The sequence below is a fragment of the Serinus canaria genome, chromosome 6 (assembly GCF_022539315.1).
Source record: "Serinus canaria isolate serCan28SL12 chromosome 6, serCan2020, whole genome shotgun sequence".
Taxonomy (NCBI): Eukaryota; Metazoa; Chordata; class Aves; order Passeriformes; family Fringillidae; genus Serinus; species Serinus canaria.
Window position 1 is genome coordinate 3472726 of NC_066320.1, and position 23046 is coordinate 3495771.

Here is a 23046-nt window from a genome sequence, read left to right on the forward strand (position 1 = left end):
CAAAAATCAAGGAGGCAGAGTGTTGGAAACCTCACTCCTCCAAATAATCCAACAGCACGGATAACACCACTAATGCAACTCAGGGAAACAAGGCCTGACCTGAAACTGAGATGTTTACTGTACATGGACTGATTTCCTGATTCCTAAAACACCTGCAGGTCACTGTAAGAAGCTGAGGAAGGCTTGGTTCTTTTCAAAGAGAAAGCACTGATCACACCAGGTATCTGGAAACACTTCCTATTTAATCACCTGTGCCAAATATTTTGCCACAAAGAAGAAAAGCAGGGAAAGTAACTCTCGTGCTCCAGTTCCAGCCAGAATCATTCACTTCAACCCCAGGTTTTTTATTATTTGCCACTGAAGTCGGTCCCCAGTGATATTGTGGGTTTTGGAAGGAGGACCACTCCACTTTTTCACACTCATTTCATTTCCATGCTCACTTTGGAACACAAACTTCCCCTACAAGCCTCGGCGAGCCAAACTGCAAGCATGATTCATCAGAAGTGCTGTGATTATATATGATGTGTCACCTGGCAATGTGCAAGAAGAAATAACATGCAAATGTTTACACTTAACATCATCAACAGTGTGTATCTGCACATCAGCCAGAAGGAATTTAATTAGCCATGACAGAACATGCTGTTCAAATTGAAAAGAAACACTAGCTGCTAAAATCCTGGAAAGCTCAAGCAAAAACAAGCTCTGGTTATCAGTCATAATATTCCAGAAGAACCTAGAACAGCTCTGTGGTTAAAGGCCTGCACTAAAATGGGAACAGATGTGAGTGCTCCTTGTGAGGGTGTAACTCCAAGTGCAGGAAAAAAATCCTGTGAGTGCCACTGGTGCCCCTGTTGGCAGCCTTGGAGAGCCTCAGGAAGATGGTGGAAAAGAGGATTTGTTTCAGGAGATGCTCCTGTTTGTTAACACACACCAGAGGGTGAGGAGAGCTGGCTCTGCTTTTCCAGGAACATCCACACAGTGGAGTATAAGCTTCCAGGCAAGGATGTTTTTAAGGACAAAATCCCATCCAAAACCTCTCCAAGTGTCAGTCACAGGAGACAGCCAGCAGTGCAGGCTGTACTTCTCATCCAGCATTAGCCTGGAATTTGTCAGGGTACCAGCTATTCAGAAAAAGCCCACTGCTGGATCCTGGCTCAATACCAACTGCTCAGGAGCTTGAGCACCTTGGATTACTGCATTAAAAGCACTTGGAAAAAAATTCCCCAATAAAAAGATGGCAGGAGCAGATGAGGACTGCAACATGCAGAATGCTGCATGATCACATTTTCTTCTTGTTTAAAAAGAGAAGGCAACAAATGTAATAATACTTGAGCATCCAGTTCCCTGCAGCCACTTAATTTACATCTCTGCTTATCTTAATTTGGTTGATGATGCTTTTAGGTGATCACTGCTCCTTTTGATCAGTGTTTATGGACAGCTTCATAATTATATAGGCATTCCAGTACTAAAATCTAATTTACACATATCTACCTACTCAACCACTAAAATGTATTTTCCTTCATCCAGAAGCCACAGAAATCAAGGCTGTGAATAGAAAAGGGCCTTCAAAGACTGCTGCCTATCAATATTTATGTACATTATCCCCATGTTATATTAGATATTGGGAAGGAATTGTTCCCTGGCAGGGTGGGCAGGCCCTGGCACAGGGTGCCCAGAGCAGCTGGGGCTGCCCCTGGATCCCTGGCAGTGCCCAAGGCCAGGCTGGACAGGGCTTGGAGCAGCCTGGGACAGTGGAAGGTGTCCCTGCCATGGCAGGGGTGGCACTGGATGGGCTTTAAGGTCCCTCTCAAGCCACAAGCTCCACATTTCTAGCCAGCTTTCTTGCCCAGCAATCAGAGGCACCTTCTCATGAAGCTGATGGAATGTCCACACCCTGATGAACTCCACCTTTGAAAACTGTGGGACAGGGGCAAAGGCTGGACTTTGGATAAATCACAGAATGATTTAGGTTAGAAGGTATTTAAAGCCAGCCCTGCCACTGTCCCAGGCTGCCCCAAGCCCCATCCAGCCCAGCTCTGAACACTTCCAGGGATCCAGGGGCAGCCCCAGCTGCTCTGGGCACCCTGTGCCAGGGCCTGCCCACCCTGCCAGCCAGGAATTTCTTCCCAATATCTAATCTACCACGGGAATAATGCCCCTGCTCACCAGGGCAGCAGAGAATGCAGGCACTGCACCTCCCCCAGCCAGCTCAGCTCCAGGCTCTGACACTCTCAGTGCTATTTGTGGATGGTGATTTTCGTCAGACAGTGGAACATGCAAAACCAACCCCCTGCAGCCCAGCTGAGTGCAGCTGTGCAGGGAGCCACTGCCTCCAGAGCTCTGACTGTCAGGTGAGGCTGATGAGTCCTCCCAGGGTGGGAATGGAGGAGTGCAGCTCACTTCTGTCCCACCCTGGGTGCAATCCCCATGGAAATTCCTGCAGCCCTAGTTCTACCTGCCAACAACTGTAGAATCATGGAATCTCAGAACAGTTTGGGTGGGGAAAGACCTTAAAGCCCAACCAGTGCCTCCCCTGCCATGGCTCCAGACTCATCAGAACTCAGTGGCCTCCTCTGGACTTGCTCCAAGAGTTCCACATCCTTCTTATGTTGGAGGCACCAGAATTCCAGGTGGGATCTCACCTGAGCCCAGGGCACAGGGGCAGAATCCCCCCCCATCCCCTGCTGCCCAGGCTGGGGCTCAGCCCAGGGCACGGGGGGGTTCTGGGTGCCAGCTCTCACCCCCAGCACCCCCAGCTCCTTCTCCAGGGCTGCTCCAGCTGCTCATCCCTGGATTGATCCTGGGAGTTGCCCTGATCCAGGGACAGCACCAGCACTTCACTTTGCTGTACTCCATGAGGTTGGTGCAGGCTCAGCCCTCCAGCCTGCCCAGGTGCCTCTGGATCCATCCTTTCCCTCCAGTGTGTGACTGACACCACAGCTCAGTGTCACAGCTGGATGTGCTGAAGGTGCCTCAATCCCTCTGACAGAGTCACCCACAGAGCTGCTGAGCAGCACCAGCCCCTCAGAGACCCCAACTGTCCCCTGGTCTCCACAGGGACCAGGAGCTGCTGCCCACACCACTTTGCCTGCACCCATCCAACCTGAGTGCTCCATCCATCAAATCCATGTCTCTCCAGTTCAGACAGGAGGATGCCATGTGGGAACACTTTGCACAATTATGAGACACTCCCCACGGCACCTCCCAGCTGGGAGAAGCACCTCCTTGTCCAGACACACCCAACACCTTCCCTGAAAACCTTCCTGCATGATCCGTCACCCCAAAGGCTGAGTCTCTCACAGAGCTACTGAGCTCAGGACTTCAAATGATCCCTCTCAAATAATCTCTCTTCAAATGATCTCTCTCAAAGCATCACTTTTCAAAAAAAATCACAACTTTGAATCCTAAAACTACAAACTTTTGGCAGCTTCTACCAAGTGTTTGGTTTTTAATGCAACTTCTCACACTCTCCAGGTAGGGCTTTAACTAAATGAATTACAACAGTGTTTCTACAACACTCCCCAGCTCTTCCTCAGTTGTAGCCAGCAGTTCAGAGTAATGACTTTTTTCTGAATTTAAAAAAGACAACCTATAGGGGCTTTTTTACCAGCAGTAACAGATTTCAGGTCACCTTTCTTCTTGTCCATAATTATTCAACACAACCAAATGTAAAAGCCTTTATTTAAAATAATTTACTTTTACATTAACTATTTGAAACACAGGTTTCAAATTCACTATTTTAAACAAATGTTTACTACATTTACTATTTGAAATCAAAATTTACTCATCAAGCACTTCATTTATCAACTGAAGAAAGGATAAGGGCAAACTTATCCTGAGACACCATCAGTTACCTGAGGAAATTCCTGACACTGAAGAGAGCCATTGCATTGATGTCTTTCTAGAAGTAAATAACCTCTTTTTAATCTAACTGCAATCAAATTTTCCCACTAAAGAAGCAGATTATATGCATTTGAGATCAAGCCAGAACAGCAGCCTGGCCATTTTTTGTTGTTTCCAACATTTTTCAGGATAGCTATTAAGGCAACATCTACACGATGCAAAAAACCTCAGCATTTCTACAAGTCAGAACACACAGGCTTTCCTCAGCAGGACATCAATGAGTGTAGAAAAGATAATCCAAGGTTTTATAAGCTAAGGAAAAAAAAAGAAAGCCTTACCTGACTACATCATCAATGTTGTTCCGGTACACTCCTTCAAGCCTCTCTGCAGGAAAGCCCATAGCAATTATGTTGGGATAAATATCTGAATATGCAAGTTATGGAAATATTTATAAAGCAGGTGAAATGTCTACAAAAGCATTCAGTGGATATTAATCAAATGTTTCACTGTACCCAAATCAGAGCAGTAACTGAGACTGCATGCAATAGGTGGGAATGTGTAGATCTGGAAAGGATTACATACTCTGCTTATAAAAAAACCCTCCAACAATTACCCACTTCTGCACAAATATTCTTATTTCTTATTCTGAACTACCTGCAATTCACTTGCCAAAAGCAGCCCAGGATAAAAGAATTTAAGAAAAGTACCTCTTAGCCAAACAAATCACTGCTAAGGAAAAAGGGCAAATAAGAAAATTTTAAGTTTACATTTAGAGTTGATGTAGTAAAGAACTCAAAACTGCTAGAAAATTACTGGTATTTATTTTCCCCATGGTGAAATGATATATGGATTTTTTTTTAACAGAGTTCTAGAAAAGAAAGTCCTCTCAAGTTTAAAGCATTATTAGAAATGATAATGCAGTGAAAAAGCTCAGCTGAAGAGTGAACCAGATATGAAAGCAGCAGCTCGATACAACCCATACCCTGCCACATTAACATACTCCTCCTCAAACTAATTTTAGCAGGAGCAAGAACAAAGCATGATATGTTTGAAGTTGGCCCAGCTTTAAAAAGGGGGGGCTGGAGGAGGTGATTTCCAGAGGGCCCTCTCAACCTAAATTATCCCAACCTTTTAAAACTCGTTTTTATTTTCATGGTCAAAATAGACCAAAGCTCCAAAGAATAATCACATCAGAATAGGAGATAGTGCACTGGCTTCCAAGATACTAAAATTCCAGTTATTTGTGCACAAAGAAAAGCCTGAAGTAGGACACAAACTACTCTACTCCACCCTTGCAAAACTCCCACAAGTCCTCAAGAGCAGAGCAGCACAAACCAAGTTGTGCATTGACACCATTAACTGCAAGGCTTCAGAAAAACATTAGGAACTGAATACACGGAAATAATGTTTTGTACTCTTGGAAAAAAAAAATAAATTAGCATTTACTGTGTTGTAATCCAAGTATTAATAGACATTGGTCTGCTTGGGCCATTCAACAGATCATTTGTACAGACAAAGAGAAAAATATAAAAAAGCTTTGGAGTAAGCCAAATAAATATTTGTGGCTGCTTTAAATACAGACACTGAAACAGGTTTGTGTCTGGTTTCCAGTTTATTCTGTACTTGCCCAAACACTAAAAAAAACACATTGGGAAAAAAACCCAACAAAACATTAAAGTGCTTAACTTAAAGAGATTGGGATAACCTCAAATCACAAACTTTGAATTTCCCTCTGATCTATTATACTCAGCAAGCAGTTCACACCTCTTTAATTAACAAAAGGTGAGATATAATTAGCAATGTCTTTACTGTTTTATCAGTTATTCCCTGCCATGAGCAGAAGAAAATGGTTCTATATCATATTAACTGAATTACCTGGCTAATACACCCCATCACTCCCTCCTCCTTCCCAATTTCAGCCTGATTCCTCCCCACTCCCAGTTCCAGCATTTCTCCTCCAAAGCCCATCCTCGTGCATCCTGCTCTGAGCAGCAGGGCTACACAAACCATCAATTAGCACAGCAAAACAATCCAGTATATCAGTCTGCTTTCCACAGCACTTCTCGTGGAAGACAAGCCCTCGTGCTGGCAACAGAGGGAAAACAATTTCATTTTGACACATCAAAACAAAACTCAGTTTCAGCTGCAGCATCACCCGTGGGACAGATGCCCAAACTTCACTGAATTGTGAGTGACTTGCTCACACTTCTATTTGCAATCCTGAGCTTTCCTCCATTTGTTCAGGCACTGCAGCCCGTGGTTGACATTCAGATGCTTCTCCTCTCCCAGGGGCTGAGACAGGAGATACTTTCCAGGATTCCCAGCTGGTGCAAGATGGGAGAGAGGCAGACACACCCCCCGAGCCAAGAGAACAGAACATCTTAACAGCAGCGTTCCCAGCCTGCTCACACACTGCTCCAAACACCAAAGCCTCCAAGCATGCAGGCACAGGCAGATAAAAAGTTCCAAAATAACCGGGGCGCTCCCAGGCTGCTGGAAGCTCAATTCCTCAGCTCCTGGCTCTCCCTGCCTCAAGGGCACAGCTCCCAGCCATTCCTGCTCCCCAACTACTGCACCACTGCCCCACAGCAGCCAGCAGGCTGGCAAAGCCCTCCAGGGTCAGGAGAGCAGCCTGGGACTGACTGATCCCCACCTCGGCAACCGGAAGGCACCGGGAACACTTCAGCTGATCCTGGCAGTGCCCCAGGCCAGGCTGGACAGGGCTTGGAGCAGCCTGGGATGGTCAAAGGTGTCCCTGCCATGGCATGGGGTGGCACTTCAAGGTCAGTGAGCTTTAAGGTCCCTTAAACCATTCCATGATTCTGTGACTGTTACAATTATTTTTACATTTTAAACCAAAAATGAGAATTGCAAAAGGTGTTCCACAATATGCCAGTAAGGAAAGACAATGAAAAAATACTTCAAACGGGGTAGGGGGGGAAAATATGAATCTATTTACTGAAGCAACCTCGACATGAGGAAGAACAACTTCCCTGGAGGGTAACAGAGCACTGCCCAGGGAGGGTGTTGAGTTTCTCTGTCTCTGGAGACAGTCCAAGCCCACCTGGAAGTGCTCCTGTGTCAGCTGCTCCAGGTGACCCTGCCTGGAGAGGGAGCTGGACTGGATGATCTCGAGGTCCCTTCCAACCCCAACTATTCTGAGAGCCTGGGATGCTGATTCACTAAAATTGTTTTGTGTGTCTGAGGCTTTGCAACCTGACAGCACAAAAACCCAACTCAACAGTTGCTCAAAATGAAATACCCAACAGTGAGCCTCACAGGGAGGAAAGGTTGTTTTTAGAAAAACACCATAATTTTTTTAAACAGGCAAGCCAATGTCTCCCCCTCCTAAATATAATCGTCCTGAAGCACCTCAGTGATTATCTCAAAGCATTAGACTGGAATGCAGCTCACAGCCACTGCTGACTCACCCTGGTGTCTGCACAGGGCTGCTGCCAAAGGACACGGCCCCAGCAACACCCTTCCAGGCACCAGGCTCCAGCTGCTCCCAAGGAAAGCATGAACAGCAATCACAGACTCACTCTTACTGCTGAGGAAGAGGATTTGGGGGCTTTTCAATACATGCTGACATAAATACTCCTGGCAGCATGGTTAAGAGATGCAGAACCATCAAATATCCCAAGCTGGAAGGGACACACAGAGATCATCCTGCCCACACATCCCAACAATTCCATCCTGTGCATCCCTGAGAGCATTGGCCAAGTGCTCCTGCAGCTCTGGCAGCCCTGATGGGCTGCTATAAAACTCCTGTGGTGGTTCAAAGAATTAAAGAATGCCTTTGCTTTAGGAAGCACTAGGATGGAAGAACAGAATGGAAATGGTGCTGCTGTTTGCACAGATAAATTAAATCTCTGAGCAGACACTGAAGTTTTATCACTTAAATGGAAAAGCTGTCATAAATCCAATTTCTTCCACCCATCCTGTGAAAAGATACCCCAAGATCTGCAGCAAGTGGAGGGCATGGTTGTTCCTGCATCCCTCCCAGCCTGTTTTTATCCCCATGCTGGGGAATGAAACTCCTCTTCAGGGACAGGGACAGCCCCTGATCACTGCAAGGACCAGTTCAGGAGCAACCATCCACTGAGCATCACCTTCAGCAGGCTCTGCTCTCACCAGCCACACAGCAGCTCCCAGACACCCCTTTTCACACCTCACTTCATTTAACATCGATTTCCAAAGCTGAAATTAAGATATTCACTACCAAGATGAGATTTTTTACACAGGAGCTTGGGAAGCTGGGCTTCCATTCAAAGGAAGAACTCTGAGTCATCATGAAATTGGTAACCATACTGCTAATTTTAGAAATCTGGGAGAACTGATCATTTAAAACGTGCAACAAGCTCATTATCAATTCCAAGCTTTTTTTTTTTTAAGACAGGAAAACAAAAATGGAAAAAGTCTCAGTCATTTACTGAGGCTGTTCAACACATGCAAAAACAAAGTCAACCAAAGCGGTGTAACTACCCAAATTTCATAGGATCATGGGATATGCTGAGTTGGAAGGAACCCACAAGGATCCACAAGGATTTGAAATGGGCTTTTTAAAAAGCATAAAATAAATCCTACCACATTTTGCCAAAGTAGCTCTTTCCTAAGATACTCATTCCCAAAAATGGTTCTAACAGTTTTTAAAGTACTCATTCCTTTCTCAGTCTTAGAAACATGGAAGTTGGGATTTTAGTGCTGATAATGAAAAAAATTTTTGGACGGACACATGATCACAAGATAACAAATATCCTAAGCTGGAAGAGATGCCCAAGGATCATGGATCCTCTCCTGGACCTGCACAGACACCCCTACACTCCCACCCTGGGCATCCCTGGAGTGTCCAAGCTCTCCTGGAGCTCTGGCAGCCTCAGGGCTGTGCCCATTCCCTGGGGAGCCTGGGCAGTGCCAGCACCCTCTGGGGAAGAACCTTTCCCTGAAATCCGACCTGAACCTCCCCTGGCCCAGCTCCAGCCATTCCCTGGGTCCTGTCCCTGCCTCAAGAGCAGAGTTTGGAGCTGCAGTTCCTGGTGAGCTCTGCCCTCAGTCTCCTCCAGTTGCACAATCCCAGTGCCCCCAGCTGCTCCTCATGCAGCCCCTCCAGACCCTTCCCCATCCCTGTGTCCCTCCTTTGGTCACTCTGGCAGCCTGACACCCTCTCTGTATTTTGGTGCCCCATGACACATCAGGCAGAACACCAGAACATCCTCCACTCAAGTTCTTACCACCAACTACACAACTCCACTTCCAAAGGAGCCAAGACACCGTGCTGTGCCCAAGGAACCCTAAAATCACAACACCCAATCATCCCATAAATCACCCAATGCTTTGTCAATACAGAAACCATGCAAATGCAAATAATCCATGTGCCACTGCAGAAATGCCTTTGCTCTAATGCTGCTCACAGACTGAACAAAACACTCTCCTTCAAGCCTGAAATCATTCCCACATTGCTGAAGATGACAGTCTTTCCAGTTGCTATGAGAAAAATCCTGGATCATTATGCAAATCAGCTGTTATAATCACTTTCAAAAATAGCTGTCTATATATTCACATTATGCCAAGTCCAAATTAAAGAATATGCAGTATACACTTGCAATTTTTTACATACATAGAGATATAAAAGTAAATTACTCATGTTGGTCCTGTAACTGATTTTGTTCACAAATTCAGACTTTTTCCTAATAATGGAAAGTGGCCAAAAAAACATAGCAAAACATTTACCAATTCTTAATTCTTAAAGAATCACAAGGAAGCTGCAAAAACCAACAGCTGCAGCTTTTCCTGCAATGATCAACATTGCCAGCTAGTAACTGTAACATCCTTAGAATGTCTGAATGATTTTATGAAGTCCTATATTTCCAAGTATTTAACCCCTGATCCTCACTCCACTCTTAAAGTGGATATAACAGGAAAACAAAGAGCAAATGACCTCATCTCCTATTTTATAGGCAGGCCAGAGCATGTAGTGCTTCAGAATTTACACACAGCTTTTTATACCCAACACTGAGACAGGTTTTACATCAAAACAAAAACGAAAAAGAACTTTAAAACTCATAGCCCTTTGCAATTTTACAAATATTTATTATTTACAAGGGCCTGGAACAAAAGGAGAAGTGGGAATGGCTTCCCACTGACAGACAGAAGGTTTATATTGGATGTTGGGAAGAAATCCTTCCCTGGGAAGGTGGGGAGGCCCTGGCAGAGGCTGCCCAGAGAAGCTGTGGCTGGCCCTGGATCCCTGGCATGTCCAAAGTCAGGATGGACAGGGCTTGGAGAGATCTGGCATCTTGGAAGGTACCCCAGCCCAAGGCAGAGGGGTGGAACTAGGTGAGCTTTCAGGTTCCTTGCAGCCCAAACCGTTTTGGGATTCTGTGACTCAAAGGCTTCAGGAAGACCTAGCAAGCATTAGATTTCATCTTGCTTTTGAAAGGAAATTTCCAAGAAGCTGAGTATTCCTGAAGCTGTGAATGATGGGGCTGTTCAAATTGTGCTCTGGAGCTAAAAACCTTTCTGCACACCCTGAACCTGACACCTACAAATAAAACAACAACAGTCCATTTCTCCCAACCCTCAGCTTCCAGCTCCCAAACTGGAATTTCATTTAACAAAGAACAGCCTTAAACTGAGGATTCTACAGCCTGAAAAAAGCTTCACAACTGCCAGGAATGCTAATTTTCACTTCCAGTTCAGGCAGGGGAGGCTTAGCCCTCCTTTAATCTGCTCCCCACCAGCCCACTCCTCATCTGCTGCCAGCTCTGCTCCGTGTCACCCCTCACCCTCCTGCCTGCCAGGGGACCCTGCCACCAGTGTGGGGTGGCCAAGCTGTCACTGCCACGTCCCAAGTGACAGCAGAGCCCAGGAGCAGAGGCACAGCATGGCTTTGAAGGCTCCCAAAGTTGCTTTGTTGTCTGAATTAGCCTGCAGGTTTCAGGAACTCTGGCTGCAGGAGCTGTGTGAGGCGGTCTGGCAGCACAGCTGGGCTGAAACGTTCCCCTGGTGACCTCCAGCCCTTTAATTCCAGCTTAAACAAGTCCACAGAGCAACAGCAAGGGAGAAAAAAAACCAGCACTGCTCTAACTGTTCAACAGCTTGACAGCCTGGAGCTACAGGGGGAGTGTTATAAGAAGTGTCCACACTCCATCCTCAAACAGATTTAAGAGCCCTGACAAATGGCCAAGCTCTTATTAGTGCCATTTGCTTGACAGCATCCCAACAACAAAAAGAAAATGGCATAGGAAAACATACCCAGACAAATCTAGAAGACTTTCCTGACATGCATGCTGTTAAAGCTGTACCCATGAGTGCCTTCTTTATTTAACAGGCAGCATTTCCATTAGCCAGCATGAAATGCAAAATAAGTTTAGTATTTTTCTAGGAGCCTGGATCATCAGGAAGCATAGAGGAAATGAACAGGAAGAAAGTTCTTCAGAGCAAAGGAGGATTCCTTGTAGCCAGCCAGCTGCACTTGTCAACTCTACCATCTGTGCCTTAAACAACAAGCAAAGGGACCAATTCAGATGTGGCTGAAACATTTTATCATTTAGAAGAAATGCATTTAACCCCTTGATGCTCCATATCCCAACCAGGACTCTTTTTCCCCCTCTTTTTTTAGGGTTTTTTTTAAGCTTTCAGCCTGCAATTTAAATGCAACAACCCAGATCAGGAATAACTGCAAATCCTTCATATCCAGGAGGCAAAGCTGTCCACATGTGGTCGTGGGGCTGACAACAGGTCTGGAGGGGAACTCAAATTCCCACAGCATAAAGAAATAAATCAGATGCCTCAGGAGGAAATGCCAGGTTGTCTACATCCACAACTCACTTCTGGACCTGCTCATTATATTGCATTTGGGAGTCATCCCAGAGCAAGAGTCTCTCCCTTCATCATGGGGTGTAGGAAATGTGTCCAGGAACTCTCAGCCATATGGAGACTTTACTGAAGAGCTAACGGGGTCACGTTAAAATTGGGGGGAAAACCCCCCCCCCCAGACCTCACAGCAGAAATAGAAAAAATGGTAACAAAGGCATGAAAGATGATGGCTGCTCTAGAGAACAGCCTGTACTGACAAAGGCTGAGAAAAAGGCACCTGAAACTTCCATTTCAAAATGGTATGGAATCATAAATAAAGATATAAAAGCATGCAGAGAGTAAAGGAAGCACGAGCTCTTGTGCAGAGCTGCAAGAAATGTTTGGACAATGCTCCCAGGCACAGGGTGGGATTACTGGGGTGTCCTGTACAAGGCCAAGAGCTGCACTTTGATGATCCTTGTGAATCCCTTCCAACTCATGAAACCCCTCTAAAATAGCTGACACAGAAAAGGACACAGAAAAGCTGCCCTTCCCATTCAGAAAGAGCTAAGAGCAAACAGGAACATAACAAATGATACACCAGACTGTTATTGATACAGAGTTTGACAGAATTCTTCAGCTGGGAAGGCAGACTGGCCCTCAACTCACTACCTCAACCCCAAATCCAGACCTACAATCCCAACAGAGGTCCAGGAAAGAAAGCTCTTTTGTTTCTGCTGACATTTTGGAAAGGCCACATCCCATCTTTCCACAGCCAGCCTGGCACCCCAACAAGCTGCAACAACACATGGTGGCCCACGGATGATGGTGCAGAATCATTGAGGCTGGAAAATGCTCTGGGATCATCAAACCCACCCTGCCACCCAAACCAAAGCATGGGGTGCCACATCCAGCTGGGCACATGAGGCAGGACAGGGACTAAGCAGATTCCCTCCAGAGGAACCAATGCTGGGAGAAGCTGGCCTAGCACACCTCAATTTGAGTTTTGAAGTGCCAAACTGACCTGTTGTAAGCACCAACCCAACTCAGAAGGAGCCGTTTCAAGCAGAGCTGTGAGATGTGACCGTGTGTTCCCAGCACACCAGCCCACTTTGCAGGATCTCCCTGAGCCACCACTGTGTACTTAAGCATGTCCTAACCTCAAACACCCCCAGAAAAACACAGGAATTTTATTCAGTAAAGAGAAGCCAGCACAGAAGAGTCACTACTTTGATATTTACTGACAGGAAGTGAAAAATGGCTCAGACTCAACTTTTTGCAAGCCTGAAAGAACATCCAAAAACTTTCAGAGACAAGGGAATTTAAAAGAGCTATGGGGCTGCAGGACAAATGCAGCACACTAAAAGCCTTCAGAGAACAGAAACTACAAAAAGTAGGGTTTGCATGGATTTATCAAACCTTAATGTGTGTGGGGTGGGTCAAAAGAAAATAAAGGTGAGTGGCAAAACAAGACACAGGGCCATTCTAATAAACCATTACTCAAACAATAAGCCCCAAGTAGATAATTTTATCCAAATGAGATCTGGTGTTTCCCTCCTCTAAATGCTAGCATAAAAAAAGGACATTACTTCTCTAACTCACCCACACAAGAAATGAAAGAACAGAAAATACACAACTCTTCAGTTGTAGCCCAATATATACCCAGGCAATGCAATGAATTAAGCAGAGGCCTCTAAGAAAATTAATCATGCAATTAAAAGCTATTATACTACAGCTCCACAAAGGCAGAATTAAGTTTATAAAGACATTTCTTAAGCACTTCACTACAAAAAACTGGATATTAAGCAGTTTTTCTGCACTGCTGAACGCTGGGGCTGTGGAGCTGGGAGTTCATCTTTAAAGGGAACAATGCCAGCTTTTGCAATAGTCATCATCCCAAACACAGAGCAGTTGAGTTTAATTTTTTTAGCTGCACAGTCAATTACCATTTGAATCACAGAGCCACCACTTGAGCTCCATTGCCTAAGAATCGTTATTAAGATAACCTAGATTTATGCAGCATGATACAGGGCCTAATTGCACAATTATTTACTTCCATTCTACAAAAATCCTTTTTTTTTTTCTCCCAGGGCCTCACAGGCAAGACAGCAAAGGAGGCAGATGACGACAGGAGCAAAGAGGATGCTGGCTTGAATTAGAAACTGGAACAAGGATTTGTTTACATCTGAAATATCAACCTGGGCCTAAGACACATCCAAAAACTAACAGAACCCAAAGGAGACTCAACCACCCACAAATAATCCACGTTTCAGGAGACATCCTGCCCTCCAGGGCCACATATTTCCAAATAAATTCTCTTCTTACAGCCCAGAAATCACCATTCCAGTAACTCACAGGAAAGCACAAACTAGCACAGCTTTAATCCCAAAAAACCTTCACCCAAGTGCTAAATCAAAGGAGCCCACACCTCCCCTAGGATTTAGGATGAGGCACAGGGCATATCCAGGAATTACTACACACAACTCCAGGCTATATATCCTATTTTCCTCCCTGAAAAAGCCATGCAATAAATTAACCTTCAACATCCACCCTGTCTCAGGCACAGTAAATGAATAAAAATCACACAGAGCTCTGAATTGCTCCAAACTAGGAAGGAGCTGGGCTCTGGGAGTTAGTTATGAGTAATGACAGTATCTTTGGGCTCTAATGTAATTAAGGGATTTGACAGCTCAGCTCCCTATTCCCTCCCTTCTCTTCCAGTTTGTCAGAACACAACAATTGTCCTTTAAATCATTATAAAACAACCATTTTCATGTTTAAACCTGTTGTAGAGGAAGACTCTGGCTAAGGTACCAGGGTATAATTTGTCAGCTTATGTAGCATTAATATGGCAACAACATTAATCCATTATAAATATAATTTCATTTAAGGAACTATCCAGCAATTCACAACTTGCAAAAACTTGGTGGACAGAAGCTTTCCATCTAACATTTCAACTTTGTATTTGTACTCCCTGAAGTTTAGTTTTGGCTTTATGCTTTTTAGCACAGGGGGGTTTTAACACAACATCCTTTCAACCATATTATTATTGAATAAATGATATCGATTGCTTCCACAACAAAGAGGACTTAGGTGTCCAAACCACCCTACAAGGAAGAGAATGGAAAATATAGCCACCTCACTTCTGGGAGAAAACTAAAGACAATTCTGTATTCCTCTACACAGTGTTTTAAGACATCAATACTCACTGTCTCTACAGCAGTCACTGTGCTCCAGAACACTTTGGTAAGACAAACAAGTTCTCCTTGGTGTCTTAAGTGTAGCACTGGGTAGGCAGCAACAGGAATTTTGTCCCAAAGAAATCTGCCAGCCCCAGCCTAGCAGTTAGCAAGAGCCAACTAATCTCTGTGCATGTATTCTGCTGCAGCAGCCACAGCAGCTCCAGTGTTGCATAAGCTCCACACTCAAGGCTCCATCCTCTCCCAGGTCAGGGGAAGGCAGATGGAATCATCCTGTGAACAGAAAGGCCTTCCTGACTAGCACAGATTCCTAGAAAGATGCATTTCCAAAATTCACTACCCTCCAAGACTCCAGCTGGACCCAGTGTTGGGGCTGGCTAGCCAACCACACAGAGTAAATGTGGGGTGGGATTTCCACAAGCCTTCAACAGGGACAGAACTGTCCTCAGCCAGCAAACCCCACAAACTAACTCCGAGTGCCAGCCCCTCATCAGTCTTAGTGTAAGCAAAAGAAAACTTGGATTTTCCTTTAAAACAAACACTCAGACCCAGTGCTGGTCCTAGCAAAGCTGGCACTTGATTCAGCATCACCCTCTTCACATTTAACAGCAAAGCTCTGCATGTTCTGAAGACTCCACACACTTAACTGAGCTTAAAACCAGGCTCCAATCATTAATCACCTTGGCTGGGCAGTTTCTAAGAGGTCACCACATAAGAAATGCTATGCAGGGTCCACTCATTTCTCTGCCCACCTTGAGAAGAACACACAGCCACCACTTATGCAGCTGCTGCTCACTTCAAAGTGTGCACAGGCAGGTATTTTTTAATTTGGAGTTTAGCTTCTGCAAACAGTCTCCAAGCTGAAGCATTTCCCTAAGAATCCTGCACTACATTTAAACAAGTGCAAAGAGATGAGCTGTAATTTGTGAGGGATTTTTCTAAGTCCCCTTCTGAACAACAGCAGTGGAAAAGCAGGGCAGAAAGGGGCTGGGTGACTCTGGGTGGGACTGCACCCCACAGCACCTGCTGGACTGTGGGGTTTGAAGTTTCCAGCTGCCCAACACCCCCATCCACACCACTATGGCACAGGGTTTGGGGTTTTCTGGGTTGTGAGGAGCAGTGAACAACCTAACCCATGTCAAAACTCAGAAGAGAAAATGCAGGAACACACTTGCAGCAATCACCACCTTGCTTTCTCCATCTGGACAGGTTAAAACTCTTCATCCTTGCTAAGTGTAGAAATCTTCCTGGGATCAAACACATCCTGTACCAAGCAGGGAACTGAAACTATGCTGAGTCCCCAGCCAGCAGTGCTGTCTATGCAAACAGACTTCTGAGATGAATTCAGAGCAAAACTGGCACTGATCTGGTCCAAAACCCAACATCATCCCAGGCTCCAGAATCAAAATGAGTCTGTTGGGCTCTAAACACTGCTAAGGAACAAAGAAATACTTTCCCACCAATAAAATGCATTGCCAGTTGGTCTCTTCTAGTTTCTTCTGTGCTTGTGTACGAGACAAACTCGTTACAAAACCTCTAACAAACTTCAATTTTAAAATGAGACCAAGTCTTTTAAACAAATGGCATTTCCAGCTCGGGCTCTATTTTTAAACACAGTATAGACCTCATGCCACTAATTCACTTTTTTTTTTTTTCCTGGAAGCTGAGCCATTTTGAGTCAAGTCCCATAATTTAAAATTTCATTAAAAATGCAAAGAGCTTTAGGACTGCAAACAGCACAAAGCAGTAAGAGATTCTAAGGAGAGATTCTAAGGAGCTTCCTGCAGCAAGTTCAGCACTCCCTGCCTTTCGTTCCACAAGACAAAGGACGTGTGAGACGTGTAAACTGCTCCCAACATCTCATCTCGCCTGAATGTTGCTGCAGTTTGTACCACTATGTAGGTCACGAGCTCCACATGCTTCAGTCAAGCCCTAGGCTCAGCCTAGCTGCCCGTTTGCACCCCTATCAGAAGGCCCGGGGACATGAGACAAAGTTTAACCCGAGCTAGGACAGGCACAAGAAGCAGTTCCATGATTTTTCCTCACTTGCTAAACTCACACACAGAGCTCTTAAGACACAGGCAAGCCATGCACTGCTGCATGGAAGTGTTTTCTCTCTGCTATTCCCTGCAGTAAAGCTGCACAATTTCAGAAATAACACACAGAGTGCCTCAAAAACATTCTGGTGCTTGCAGCATCAAGAAGTGCAACCACCAGAGAAGAAAGACATGAATCCAAACTTTCCTTTTCACCCGTGGGCACGAAAAAGTATCCAGTACTGCAGAAATTAATTAAAACCCAAATAAACCAGAAAGAAATATCTGAAGCACTAAACAGCTGATTTAACGTCTCCACCTTTAAAATCCTTTCTTCTTCTAAGTTCAGAATATTTCTTTCCAAGATGTGCATAAAGACTGCTCAGAGAGAACATCTGATTAGAAGACAAGCAGCAGCAGTGTGGTTTTCAAAGACACTCAGGCCCATTTTCAGACTCTGCACTGATTTTGGGAAGATGCTGTCTCCCTTTGCTGAAATCCCACATTTGACACACAAGGATTCCTGACCAGCTCCTCAGGAACTGAAGGTTCCAAGCACAATGTCCTGTACTGCACATCCATCAAGATCACTTTTAAAAGGCTCTGACACAGCCCAACCAAGGATTTTGGCACTCCAGCACCTTGCCCAGCCTGCCTCTGGCACCCAGGAGATCCTGCAAGGCCACTGGATAATATCCATGCCCAAAAATCTCTCATCACACTGAGCCAGGAAGCGTCCCTCCTAAGGGGCAGGGGAAAGGGCAGATCACAGAACACAGGCAGCTCACCTGCACTCACTGCAGCTCCTTTCACTCTCCAGCCCCAAAGGCAGGTGAGCAGCAGCTGCTGAGTGGTGTGGAGCTGCAGGAGGAACCCAGACCTCCATTTCCCAAATGCCCAAGTCCTGGCTGCCATTCCCTTCTGGCTGGACAGAGGCAGCTACCCTGAGCTAAGCAGGCATCTCTAACACCTGGTCCTCCTGCCATGCCTTGTTGAACAGCTCACTTGGGCTTCAGGTTTTCTCTTTTTTCTCCTCAATATCACATGGTTGGAGAGCTAAATCCATGGCCATGTGTGTAAGGAATAAATAGGTTATTCCCACCTTCCAGGAGTGGTGAGCAACAACTCCATGAGAGCCCTGCAAAAAGAAGCCTGCACAAAGTGATAAAATTCAACTTTCACTTCTGAGCAACATCAGCCTTCTGCACAGGCAGAAGTCTTCATTCATTAATTATCTGTTCAAAATGTGCAGCTACCAAAAAAAACCACTTCTTCCTATATTTTATTTTTTTATCATTAAAGAAACCATACCATCTTTTCCACAAATTTCATGGCAGAACTGCAGCCAGCTGCTCCTTTTAGAAACACCAGCCTTAGCCCACTCTTAACAGCCTCTTTTAACACGAAATTCTAAGAATGAAAATTAAAAATAAGCAATCATCATTTGACTCATCATTAGAAAATCCTGAGCAAGAAAGTCGAGGTTCAGCATTCACTAATTTTCCTGCTGGGAGCATATGACCAGTTCAAAAGATGTCTTTGGGTCAAAAATAGCTCTCCCTACCAAAGGCACATCTGGGCAAAGATGCCTGAAACACCAAACTCTTCAACTGTGAAGGCAAAACCTTTTGGTTTTAGCCCCACTTAACTCTTTCCATAAAGCCAACATAATCTTCTCAAAGCCCACAAAACCACCAAGTGCAAACACCTAAAAATCCAGGCCTAAAAGTATTTTTATCATAAACATAAGTCCAGAACATTTCAGGTTGTTTTAAAGCCACCAAAATTTTAGGCCAAGGCTTAATGCAAAAGCAAGAGCTCTGTACTAGCTACAGCTTTTATCAGCTTGGATCCTGCTCAAAAACTGGATTTGTTTGGAGCACTTGCTCAGACCTGAATGTAATTGCTCCAAAACCCAATAAATTTCCACCTAATCCCGTTGCAGAACAGAAACATCTCTCCACAGGGAGAAGTCCAGCTCCGAGCACTACTGCCAATATTCATTTTTCCAACTTCTAAGAGAAGTTCTTGCCCCAAAATCCTTCTCACAACACCAATCTTTCCCCAGCACGGAGCAAGACCCTGCCGACAGCAGAGCCCCTACCCACCATGAGCCCTACAGGCCATTCCAAGCTAAACATCTGCCCGACGCCGCTCCAACACATCTGTTCCAAAGGCCACCAAAACTACACACCGGGTTTTGCCTCATTAGCCGTAACTGCACGCTAATTACTTATTCCAGAATAAGTATTCTATACAATCCTCCTCGGTGAGACCCGACGCGCTCTCGTTTGTGACACATCCTCGTGCAGTTCACCGGGAAAAAAAAAATGGTGGGTTTTGGCCGTTTTGGTTTTTTGTTTTTTTTTTTTTTTAATTTGGAAGGAGCGATTGCCACCTCTTGTCATGGAGAGCCTTGCTGCATCCTAAGGTACAGCTCTGCCTTAGCGGAGGGCTGGAAATCAGGGCAGAGGACACAGGCTTCCACTGAAGCAACCCGAGGAAAGCCACAGGCCTGCCACGATTATAATCGCAATGCACGACGAGTTACTACATTTAAAAAAAATATACATCTATAAAGCGCTGTGCACGCAAATCACGGCGGGTCGGGCGCATTTGCTGCGTGAGCCCAAAAACCAACGCAGCCGGAGATAAGCGGCTGCTCCGGAGCGGCCAGGGGCTCCGGGGCCGGGGGGAGAGGGGGGCACGGCCCCTCGGCGGCTCGGGGGGGCCGCGGGCCGGCAAGGAGCGCTGGTGTTAATCCTGGAGCTCCCGTTAATCTGCCGGGCCCGGACAAAAGGCGGCCGAGGCGGCGGCGGCGGGGGAGGGCGCGGCGGCCCGGGCGAGCCCCGGCGGCGGAGCGGCCGGGGGCAGCGCGTTAGGTAACGCGGCGCGGGTCTGATGCAATCGCGGGACGTGCGGGAGCAGGAGCGGGAGGAGGATACAGGTCAGGTCCAGGTCGAAGCCATCCTCCTGGTATCGCCTTTTGTTCCTGCTGACGATCTCTTTGATGATGGCGGTCATGTCTGGCAGCCGGGGGCCGCTCCGGGGCAGCGCGCAGGGCCCGGGCGGCGGCCGCGAGGCACCACCGGGCGGCCCCGGGCGCTGATGCTCCGGCGGCTCAGCCCCGGGCGGGCCCGGCTCCCGGCGGCGGCACCGGCTGCCGCTCCCTCCTCCTCCTCCTTCTCCTCCTCCTCCTCCGAGCGCGTCGGGAGCCGCGCCGAGCCCCTGCGGGCGGTGCCGCCGCCGCCGCCGTGTTTGGGGCGAGCGCGGCGGCGGCGGGGGGAGCAGCTCTGCGGCGCTCCGGGCCCCGGCAATGGTGACAGCGGCGCGGGGCGCGCCCCCGGCCCGGCCCCGCTCCGCTCCCCGCCCCGGGGGCCGGGCGGTCGCTCCCTCGGCTCTTCCCGGCGGCGGCTCCTCAGGGCGGCACGGCCGCGCTCATCCCCCGGCCCGCAGCGCTCGCCGGCGCGGGGCGCCCATCATGGCCGCGGCTTCCGAGAGGGACGGCGGGCGGCGCCGCCACGCCCACGCGACGCGTCCGCCAACACACAAAGTAGTCCCTCCCACACCGCTACCGGAGAAGCGGCGCACCGGGGAGACCGGGGGGACGGATCGCGCTGCTCGTGTCGTCCGTAGCCCTCTTCCCGCCGGCTCCCTTCCCCCCACGGAGGAGGCGGGGGAAGGGGGGGGGGAGGCGGCGAGCGGAGGGATACAGGTGGAACAGTGAGGCGGCGCGGTGCTGCGTTGGTCACGTGGGCGATGGCGGCGGCGCCTCCCCCGCGGGCGGAAGTGGCCGTGAGGGGCCCGCGCGGGCCGGGGGCCCCCGAGCCCCTCGGAGCCCCGGCAGTGCCGCCCGCCCGCCTCTCCTCCTTCCTCAGCCCAGCTGGGCGGGAGGAAGGCAAGGGGAAGAACGGGCTCGGTGCGGCCCCCCCGGGAAAGGGAACGGGGGGGGTCAACCCGGCGTTTTGGTGGGGGGGGGGGGCGTTCGTCGTCCTCCCCTCACGCCCCCCGGGGTTGGCGTGGAGCGGAGGAGCCGCGGTGAGCGAGCGCCTGTCGCCCCCTGCAGCCACCGGGGCACGGAGGGAAGGGGGCTTTGGGCCACCTGCTGCCCTCGGAAGGGCAGAATCGTTTGGGTTGGAAAAGGCCTCCAGGATCAGAGTCCCAGCTGTGCCCAGTGCCCACCTTGTGCCCAGCCCAGAGCACTGAGTGCCACCTCCAGCCCTTCCTGGGACACCTCCAGGGATGGGCACTGCAAAGCTCCCTGGGCAGCCCCTGCCAAGGCCTGAGCACCCTTTCCATGCAGGAATTCCTGCTGCTGTCCTCAGGGTAGCCTAGCTGGGGGACAGGGATATGCCAGTCCCCCCCAGGTCAGACCAGCTGGCCCAGCAAACTGTGGGATTTCCATGGAGCTTTCTGTCCATTCTCCTTCCCACACTGATCACAATGATCCTGGCAGGGAGAAAACTCTGCCTATAAATCTCTAAATCAGTCTTTATTTCAAACATTACGGGATAAACCCCATTGTACAAGGCTCTTTGCACTCTGAGCTGAGAACTGTAACTTTTCGGGAATTTAATGTTTTGCAGGGAAATGACCTTTAAGGGCTCAAAATAGAGTGGAACATCAGGTGGAGGGATTTCCCAGGCTGCTGCAGCCTCCAGCCTTCGCAAATTCTATGATATAATTCCTTTCAGGAACGTATCAAGTTGCCCCTTGAGATGTTTTGCCACTGTTATTCCCACTGCAAAGCTGTTCCCAGAATCTCCTCCTGCTTTTCTGGCTAAGTACCTTTGGGACTGGTCTGCATCCATTTATCCTTGTGCCAGCCCTGGCCTCGAGGAGGGAGCACTTTGTGAGCACAAAGGTCCCTGTGAGCCCCCTGGATTCCCACGTTCCCCCGTTCTCCAGCTGCAAACCCCAAACTGATAACGTGGCAGTGTCCATGGCCAGATTGGAGCCATGTGGGATGGAGTGGAAGGTGGAACGAGCTGGGTTGAGGTTCCCAGCCATCCCAGCTCGCTCTGTGTCTTGAGTTTTGTGTTCCCACCTCCTGGATCTGTGAGATTTTTAGGTGAGAAGTGTCCCAACATGCCGAGGGCTTGGGGACAGAGCTGCCACCACCACTTTTCCCCCCAGTATGACCCCTTGGCTCCCAGTCCATCCCTTTTCCAGCCAGCCCATTCCAGGGGAGCTGTGAGTGGAAAGCCCATGTGAACTCTGGGAAGGAGATCAGTCACACCCCTGAGCACAACCCCTCAATATCTGCATAAATTGGTGCACAACCCAATCCTGGACACCACCCTGAAAAATTGCCCTTCCCCTCATCTTTTAAAAGTGTTTTTTGATGGGATTTATTTCAGAGGTTGCCACCACAGCAGTGACAAAATGTAGATTTCGAGCTGCTTTTCCTCCTGTGTGTGTGTGTTTGCATTTCTCCTTAATTGCACCAAAACAGATGTCACTTTTTTTCCAGGAGTGGGAAGAAAACCAGAAGGGTCCTAAATATTTTTTTTCCAGGAATGAACGAGCACAATTGTCCACATGAACTGAGAAACAAAACCCTCCAGGAGATTATAATCTTTTTTCTACCATCAAAGCCTGCAGGAGCAGCATGAAAGGGAAGGAGTCGCCTGAAGAAATTCCTGCTGATGTCCCACCTGAACCACCCCTGGGACAGCCTGAGGCCATTTCCTCGTGTCCTGCCGCTGGAAAACCTTGGCTGAAGAGAAATTGCCAAAACTCCGGGTTAATTACGGCTGTTAGAGAGATCTTGTCATTTCCACCTTTTTCCTGGCCATTCTTCTTTCACTATGTGTATGTTGTAAATATGTGAGGTACGTTTTATATCGGTTATGTAGGCATAAATTGTATGTCTACCTATATAAAATGGTGTATTATATATTATATAATAATATAATACATATTTTATATGTATTATTTTATATTTATGTTATGACTTTGTGTTTCTCTCAACACGTTCTATACGTTATGAACACGAATTGTGTGTGTTAGTGGGGATCGAGCGGAATTCCCGCTGTCGTTAGGCGTTGTAGGCGGGGGCCGTGGCCCCAGGGGTGCCGCTGGAGCCGCTCGGTTCGGCTGCGGCCGCTCCCGGCCCTTCCCGGCCGGGGCTGCCCCGCATCCGGTGGGCGGAACCTTCGCGCGGGCCG

At 47.7% G+C, this 23046-nt stretch overlaps 1 protein-coding gene across 1 annotated transcript in view; it reads right to left on the reverse strand.

Moving 5' to 3' along the window:
* PTEN (phosphatase and tensin homolog) overlaps positions 1 to 20314 on the reverse strand; it is a 47549-nt gene extending 27235 nt beyond the window's left edge. The window contains exons 1-2 of the mRNA XM_030240951.2: positions 19822 to 20314; positions 4182 to 4266 (exon numbers count right to left, since the gene is read on the reverse strand). Coding sequence (XP_030096811.1) covers positions 4182 to 4266; positions 19822 to 19900 — 164 coding nt within the window. The 5' untranslated portion in view covers positions 19901 to 20314. The remainder of the gene's footprint in view (positions 1 to 4181; positions 4267 to 19821) is intronic.
* Between the last annotated feature and the right edge of the window lie 2732 nt (positions 20315 to 23046).